At 50.4% G+C, this 8432-nt stretch overlaps 1 protein-coding gene and 1 long non-coding RNA gene across 5 annotated transcripts in view; one reads left to right on the top strand and one right to left on the bottom strand.

Annotated features, from left to right (window-relative positions):
• Window positions 1-1337, bottom strand: part of LOC132376419 (uncharacterized) — a 114210-nt gene extending 112873 nt beyond the window's left edge. For both annotated transcript variants that reach the window (XR_009506291.1, XR_009506292.1), the window contains exon 1: window positions 1213-1337. This is a non-coding gene — a long non-coding RNA (uncharacterized LOC132376419). The remainder of the gene's footprint in view (window positions 1-1212) is intronic.
• A 776-nt stretch (window positions 1338-2113) lies between these two features.
• On the top strand, window positions 2114-6693 carry TENT5A (terminal nucleotidyltransferase 5A). 3 transcript variants are annotated; one of them, XM_059941748.1, is made up of 3 exons: window positions 2114-2225; window positions 2622-3183; window positions 4292-6693. In XM_059941748.1, exons 2-3 carry the CDS (start codon window positions 2659-2661, stop codon window positions 5066-5068), a joined length of 1302 nt encoding a protein of 433 aa, XP_059797731.1. In that variant the 5' UTR covers window positions 2114-2225; window positions 2622-2658; the 3' UTR covers window positions 5069-6693. The 3 variants fall into 3 exon arrangements, with proteins under 3 accessions (XP_059797731.1, XP_059797729.1, XP_059797730.1); XM_059941746.1 differs by lacking the exon at window positions 2114-2225 and adding an exon at window positions 2260-2430; XM_059941747.1 differs by lacking the exon at window positions 2114-2225 and adding an exon at window positions 2260-2375.
• The last annotated feature ends 1739 nt before the right edge of the window (window positions 6694-8432 follow it).

The following is an 8432-nucleotide window of genomic DNA, read 5'->3' on the forward strand; positions in this document are numbered from 1 at the left end:
AGAATACCTTCTCAACTGAAGATTAAATGAGGTGTTAGGTGTCGAGACGTAGGCAGAGTACGGCCCAGAGGTGCTCAGTAAGTTCCTGGCGACGCCCCAATCTCCTTTCTTACCGTGGTGGTCTATACAGCCTTGCTCAAACTCTCATTCTTTTACACTCTTCCCTTCGCTGACGGTGCTTTTCTCCTTCTTCCTCAACGAGCAAGAAAAATCCACTTTTCATGATCCGATCCAAAGGACATCTCTCCTCCGGTCTTCTCCCCCAGTTCCCCTGATCCTAGGGAGCCCACTGCTGCTCTGTGTCCCATCGTTCCTCTCCCATAACACATGTACAGCTGAACCGTAATTCTCTACTTGCCTGTCCTGCCCACTAGACTGCTTGAAACGCAGTACTTCTGAAATCCGCAGTACTTCTGAAATCCTCAGCACTCAGCTTGGTGCCTGGCACATAACAGGTGGTCAAGCCACATTACCTACACGTACTTCTTCCGAACGCCGGGGCAGAATGGATGCATTTATGCATGGGTGGCTGGACCCATGAATGTGCTTCTGGGGAAGCGACGGGCCTGTGAGAATTGTGTGCTTGGTCGTCCTAGGGTCCCTTCCCCGACCACCCCACCGTGCGAGGCCGGCGCGGAGGGATCAGGGCCTCCGTCTGAGGTCCAATCGGTTCCCCCGCTTCGGGAACGCAGCTCCGCAGGGCACCGGCAGGGGGCGGCGTTGCCACGCAGCTGGACGCTCCGCGGGTGACCGACCCCCCTCCCCGGCGCGCCTGGCGCGCAGCTTCGGTGACGAGGCCGGGGCTCCCCCAGTTTGGAGGGGGCGGGCCGTTCTCCTTCACAGGCCGGGCGGCTGGGGTCGCGTGGGGCCACGGGCGGGAGTATTCAGCTTCCCAGGCGCGTCCCTCTCCCCCCCCCGCAACCCCCCCCCCCCCCCCAGCCTCTAAGCGAAGGGAAGTTACTCTCCGTTTGGAAAGAGGCAGCTAGCGGCTGGAATGGACGGCCCGAAGAAAGTGCGCGCTTTCTGGCAAAGACGTGGGTGCGAGCGCGAGTGCGCGCGGACATAATGCTACACTCCTTTCGCGCCGCCGAGGCGACTGAAGTTGAGGGGCTGGGGGAGGAACGCTTGTGTCCTTTGAACTCGTGCTATCGCGGGTCGTGGAAAACTAGCTCGTGTCACACTGACATTCACATTCACTTGAAAAAGGCAAACCTTAGCGCCCGACGACGAACACGCTTCGGCTCCTCACTTGCCGGCGAGAGAGCGCGCCGCCGAACGTCCGGCTCCGCGCAGCGGCCCTTCGCGCGACCCGGCGGCCGCGCGTTCCCCCGCGCCGCGCTCCGGGCCCGCCTCGCTCTCGGCCACCGGCCGCGCGCCCGCCGGGCCGCCCAACGCGCCGGGGCGTCCGGTCGGGGACGCGCGCCGCGCCCCGGCCGCCCCGAGCCGCCCCGAGCCGCCCGTGCGCGGGAGACGGACTCACGCTCGGCCCCGCCCCCCGCGCTCAGTGGGCTCGCCCGGAGTTCCCCGCGCCGCCCGAGATTTCGAGAATCGAAACCCCGGGAGCCTGCCCTGCCCCTTGCGCGCGGCGCCTGATTGGCACGGGGAAGTGGACGCCTTAGTTCACGCCGAGGCCCGGTTTATTAATGGAGTAAACGGCCTAGCCCTACACCACACAGTTTAAAAGGGGGGGGGGCGGTCGAAAGAACCTCTGGAGCCCCGTCATTAAGCTGCAATGACGCGCCATAAACGGCGAGAATTTTATGTTGGAAGTTGCTGCAGTTGCGCGTCTTTAGCCGGGAACCAGTTGTGAGGGCCATTTAGAACACTTGAGGCATCGTAAGTGTTTCGTCGTTTGTGGGGGGGAAAAAAGAGGGGCGGGGTGGGGGGGGTCCATACAGCAAATATATGTCTGTGCACATCAGTGCACACAGGAACCGCCGCCGGCTTCCCCCTCCGGGGACCGCGCCCGTCGCTGCAGCACCAGGCTCCGCAGGGCTCCGGCCGCGGGGTGGGTGGGGGCGGCGCCCTATGCAGATGAGGAGGGTGTGGCGAGCGTGCGGCGCCGGGCCCCGGAAGCGCCGAGAGGCCCCGGTATAAAAAAAGTAGTGAGGACATTTCGCCCGCACAACTGCTAAAGCTCCAGAGACGGGAGCGTGTGCGGCGGCGGCGGCGGCAGCAGGAGCCGCCACCTCCGGGACCACCGCGGCTGAGGCGGCGCGGGCGGGGTGAGGGGCGGGAGTGGCCGGCGCGGGCGGCGGGGGTCTGGGAAGGACTAAGTCACTCGCCGCTGCCGGGAGCGCACTCGCGGCTCCTGAAGTGTTGCCGCGTCGCAGTTCCTCGCTCGCCGCGCTCCTAGAAGGGGCGGCCGCCTCCAGGTGACACAGACGGGACTCCCGCTTGCGCTTTCCAGATGCATCAGAGATACTTTTGGTGCGGGGCTGCTCTGCGGGGGCGCGGCGCGCGCGGGCCGGAGACCGCGGGGGCCTGGGGAGGGAGAGTCTCCGGGGAGCCCCCGAGGCGGGGGGCGAAGCGGGGAGGGGGCGCGCTCCTTCCTCCTCGGGCCCCTGTCCGCCTGTCCGCCGCGCGTCTCAGCGCGCTCCTTCCCCCCTGTTCTCTTTTAGGACCGACCAGGGCCCAGTGGCGTTCGGCGGGCACTTCATGGCGGAAGGCGAAGGGTACTTTGCCATGGCCGAGGACGAGCTGGCCGGCGGCCCTTACATCCCCCTGGCCGGCGACTTTAGCGGCGGCGACTTCGGCGGCGGCGGCGGCGGCTTCGGCGGGCACTGCTTGGACTATTGCGAAAGCCCCACGGCGCACTGCAACGTGCTGAACTGGGAGCAAGTGCAGCGGCTGGACGGCATCCTGAGCGAGACCATCCCGATCCACGGGCGCGGCAACTTCCCCACGCTCGAGCTGCAGCCCAGCCTGATCGTGAAGGTGGTGCGGCGGCGCCTGGCCGAGAAGCGCATCGGCGTCCGCGACGTGCGCCTCAACGGCTCGGCCGCCAGCCACGTCCTGCACCAGGACAGCGGCCTGGGCTACAAGGATCTGGACCTCATCTTCTGCGCCGACCTGCGCGGGGAAGAGGAGTTTCAGACTGTGAAGGACGTCGTGCTGGACTGCCTGTTGGACTTCTTACCCGAAGGGGTGAACAAAGAGAAGATCACACCACTCACGCTCAAGGTAAAGCCCCCCGAGAGGGGCCGGGGGCGGCGGCGGGCCGGGCGCGGGGGGCGGCGCGGCGGGCAGAGGGGCGCACGTCTGCGGCCCGGACCCAGGTGGGCGCCCTGGCTGATTTTGCTTTTGAGTTTTTTCCTGAGTAAACCAAGGTGCGTGCACTGTGTCGAGTGTTTCAGCTGCTTCAGCTTCCAAGTCTCCTGCTTCCTTCTCTGCCCTGCCTTCTCTTCCTTCTCATTTTTTAACTCTTGGCTTTCCTTGATTGAGTCGTGTCCCGAGGAGATTCTGATAAGTGGCAGAGTGAAATGATGTGAACCTTTCATTTTTAAAAATTTTTTTGAGTCATTTGATGATTTAGTCTCTGGGAAGAGAGCAGCCTGCAACAGAGGCTAGTCAATGGGCTTATTATTGTATTGGGAAATGTGAATAGATTTCCTAGCTGCCTTCACGTGACGCCGTGTGTTAAGCATATATATGGTGCTTCTCCAGGTTGGTTCATGTGTTCAGGATATAATGGGTCCCCTCCTCCCCACTTTGGTCCAAAGCTCGTTTTATACAATTAGTTAAAATTATCCGAGGAACTAGCCTCCCAGAATGTCTTAATTTCGTTCATATTTGATTTTAGCTGCAGAAGCCCGGGGGGACCGACAAGATACAGATCCTATCGGTTCCCTCAGCAGGAGGGAAACGAGGTGACTAGGGACAAGGGTGAGAGGCAGACCAACTTTTCCCTGTAGGCCCTTCTCTCTTTTGAATATTGTGGTGATATTGTGTGAATATAGTACCTATAAGATCATTCTCAAAAAATAACATTTCAAAAGTCAGGCATGACAACAGAACCTCCTAGTACTGTGCTACCTCTGCGAGAAGCCTCACACCATTATTTCTAGTCTCTTTCCCAGACGGCAAAACCACTCGTTAAATGTATTTCTTTTTGTTGTTGTTGTTTTGAGAAGACTGTTTAACGTTTAAGCCTGCAGGTAGTGTTTTGCTGAAACTTGACAAAACAGAAGGGAAGGAGCAAAATAATTCTCAGCTGGGACGAGGATGTACTTATTTATTGATTTTTTTTTCTAGGTTTGCTCATCTTCTTGTTTTGTCTTTTAAATTGTAGGAAGCTTATGTGCAGAAAATGGTTAAAGTGTGCAATGACTCTGACCGATGGAGTCTTATATCCCTGTCAAACAACAGTGGCAAAAATGTGGAACTGAAATTTGTGGATTCCCTCCGGAGGCAGTTTGAATTTAGTGTAGATTCTTTTCAAATCAAATTAGACTCTCTTCTCCTCTTTTACGAATGTTCAGAGAACCCAATGACTGAAACGTTTCACCCCACAATAATCGGGGAGAGTGTCTATGGCGATTTCCACGAAGCCTTTGATCACCTTTGTAACAAGATCATTGCCACCCGGAACCCGGAGGAAATCAGAGGGGGAGGCCTGCTTAAGTACTGCAACCTCTTAGTGAGGGGCTTTAGGCCCGCCTCTGATGAGATCAAGACCCTTCAGAGGTATATGTGTTCTAGGTTTTTCATCGATTTCTCAGACATTGGAGAGCAGCAGAGAAAACTGGAGTCCTATTTGCAGAACCACTTCGTGGGCTTGGAAGACCGCAAGTATGACTATCTCATGACCCTTCATGGAGTGGTGAATGAGAGTACCGTGTGCCTGATGGGACATGAAAGAAGACAGACTTTAAACCTGATCACAATGCTGGCTATCCGGGTGCTAGCTGACCAAAATGTCATCCCTAATGTGGCTAATGTCACTTGCTATTACCAGCCAGCCCCGTACGTAGCAGATGCCAACTTTAGCAATTACTACATTGCACAGGTCCAGCCAGTGTTCACATGCCAGCAACAGACATACTCCACTTGGCTACCTTGCAATTAGGAATCATTTAAAAGTGTCCTGTGGGGAAGCCATTTCAGACAAGATAGGAAAAAAAAAGAGAAAAAAAAGAAAAAAGAAAAAGGCTGAGTGACCCAGCCATGATTAGGGATATGTTTTGTGCAATGATGATCTGCTCCTGGTTTTAAACTTGGCAAAGCTTGTGGATCTTTTCATAGGTATGGGAGCATGATCTCAAAATAACCCACCCCACCACCACCGCCAACCCTCCCACCTCATTCTCCTACCCAGCTGGATTCTGTCCTGAAACAAAAGAGACCTGTCATTAAAAGCAACCAGGTTCTCCTAAAATAACAAAGGAAAAAAAGCTTGATGACAATATGGGTTTGCAGTACCTGCTCCCATAGCTTTGCCATAGGAAAAAAAGACAAGTGGAGAGTTTCTTATAAGGCGGAATTCACAAAAGGGAAAATACAGAGGAAAAAAGGGTCTCACTCCAACGAAATTATCAATTCAGGAGTTCAGATAGTAACAACTGTACAGGAGGAAGGGGGACTCCAACATTGGGATTACTATCTGAGGCTTGTAGCAAGTGCTTTCTGTGGAACTCTCCCATTGCGCTAATAGAAACGGCTTGCTCCGAATGAGCAGTAGTAGGTTGGTGCAGTTCTCATAACAAACAGCAGAACTTATGATGACACAATCCATTATTTCCAGCTGCGTGCATAGCTCGCATTTTTTAAATGTGAAAATGCAAGCAAAAACAGCTGTAGCAAAGAAAGTATGCTCAAGGACCAAAGATTTAACAGATAAAAATACCCAAGTAGAAAAGAAATAGTAGAATATATAAAGAGTTACTATATTTGTTACACACCGATATACATCAAAGTGCCTGTTGCCTTCTGAAAATTTGAAGTGGAAAAATTTTATGGTTTAATGACTATTTTATCAGGGACTCAAGAAGAAAATAAAACAACACATAAGCTTGTGAATGGTGGAGGAGATGCCCTATTTTTTCTTGACAAATACTTGTATAAAATTAACCTTGTTGGTGTGATATTATCCTAGGTACATGTGTATGTGTGTGTATATTATGTGTATATATATACATATTTGTGATATGTGTATATACACACAATACATTGATTATGGTCTAGAAAAATGTAGCATATAGGAAATGTTTAAATACTGTGTGCTTTTATGTTTTCAACAGGATGACATGAGACGTGGGCATATTGCAGTGATGAATTAAAACCCACATCTAAAAAAATTAAAGCGAATGAAGGAGGAAAACAATTAATATATTTGATAGGAAGAGCAGAGATTATACATTTTTAGTGAGTTTTTTTTTTCCTTTTTTTCTTTTTTTTTTTTTTTTTTTTGTGAGTCATAGAATTCCACAAATGGGAGAATATTTGTTTGGCAGAGCACTCTTTTTTTATACTAAACTGCCATTTTGACAGTTTGAACCCTTTTACTTTTTGTAATACTTGCATACCTCCATGGTGTATAATCCAGTGGATCATGGATCAGTGATAGTCTGTTTAAATCCCTGACTGCTAAAAAAGAATTTCTGGTGATCTGAACACTACTTATTAATATTTAAATGAATTTTTAAATGAATGCATTGTGCATTCCAGGACCACTAGAATTTAGTAAATGTGAAATGACCCTTTTTAAAGAGTATTTGCACGATTACTTAAAATTTATATATGAAATATATATTATATATAAAATTTTATAAATTCATGCCAATATGAAACATCTTTGACCTGTTTGTCACACTGCATTTAAGTATTTAGTACTGTACTTTAAGTTCACTCACTTTGCATTCATTCAGATCCAACTTTATTTTCTGTTTCCCAAGAGACCAGTTATACCTTTGTGAAATGAACTGGCATTACTGTTTCAGTTCAGTGACAGCTAATCCTAAACCCATCCCTTCTCTCAGCCCTTAATTCCTTTGGACACTGGTCTTTGAAAATGTATTTGTGAAAAACAAATCTAACACCCGAAAACCTTCCCTTTGTATCGTGAAACAGCTGCACAATCCCTACCAAGTCTAGTGGATGACTGCGTACTCTGATCGTTGCTGTGAAGAGTCAACCAGATTTTTGTCATCAGTTAAAGAGGGATTGGGGAAGAAACTAGCATCATCCTATTGGCAGTGTAATTTATTTGTTATCTGGGCATCCCTCAGGTGCTCAATGCTGGTTTAATCCATCCGCACTACCTTTCTTGTGCATCTTTCTTTGAAGCCTTAACCGGAACTTGATGGGTTTGCTGTAGCAGCGTCCCTGTGAATTCTGTCCGAGCTGTAACAGCTACTGCACTGCCACTCACTGTTACGTAGGGAACTCTTTCTTCTCCCACGTTGGCTCAGACTCCCTCACTCCAGCCCTGGGTTTGAAAAATTCATTGTAAATTCCCAGGAAATATTCCATTTGCAGGTTAAGCCTGATACTTAACTGTCAGCAACCAGAGCTCCGCCTCCTTACCTGTTTGGATGTTTCCTAAAAGAAAACTAAGGGAACGCTCGGGAACAGAGGAGGAGTAGCTGGTGATCTGCCTTCTTCCTTCTCATCCTAACTCTTGACCGATGAGTCGTCCACTATTTCAGAAAGAATCTGGAGGTCTCTGGCTCTGCCATTGCTATGCCATTGCTATAACCTGCTGTTATTTTATGGCACAGATTTTTGTTTGGAGGGGCCTTCTTGGAAAATACGCTTTTCATTTGTTTTCTCAGATATTTATGTTCTTTTCTTGCTTACTCTGGGGCTGGTAGCATAGTTGGAAATGCCAGCACCTGGCATTCAGATAGAACAGGCTGTACTCAAGACAACCTTCAGCATTTACGTTAAGATTTATATAATTTATTTCCCTTTTGTATGTACTATAGTCTTGTGCATATGTAGTTGAACAAACAGTGGAATATATGTCTCTCTTTGTGGATGTGTGGCCTAAACATTTGAATGTCTGGTGAGAGAGAGCCGTGTGTCATAGGTCAGAGAAAAGGACAGCTCTCAATTCCTGATTAGTGCCTGTGATTTGCTTACCTTTGTGTTTATCTGGTCGAGTGTGCTGTTACTTCAAAGCAGGAAGAAGTTTTTTATCTTCTGGAGTCTCTTCTCACCTGTTCAGCCTGGCATGTCAGGGAACACTTCACCTGTGACAGTGCCCTTTTAACAAGTTGACTTCGCAGTAAAATCTCGTTGCCTCAAGACATCCTACATCAAGATGGACTTTTCCCTTCCAGAAACGGGATCAAGTGTTTGCTCACTTTCGTACTGGGTGGATTGTTTTAACGTGGCTCCAAAATTGCAAGGATGGAAGAATGTCTGTAAGCCAAGCCAAGGAGGAAACGCCAAGAGAAGTGAACATACCGTTTTTTTTGCCACCCCTTTCT

This window comes from Balaenoptera ricei, chromosome 12, assembly GCF_028023285.1.
Source record: "Balaenoptera ricei isolate mBalRic1 chromosome 12, mBalRic1.hap2, whole genome shotgun sequence".
In the NCBI taxonomy this organism is placed as follows: Eukaryota; Metazoa; Chordata; class Mammalia; order Artiodactyla; family Balaenopteridae; genus Balaenoptera; species Balaenoptera ricei.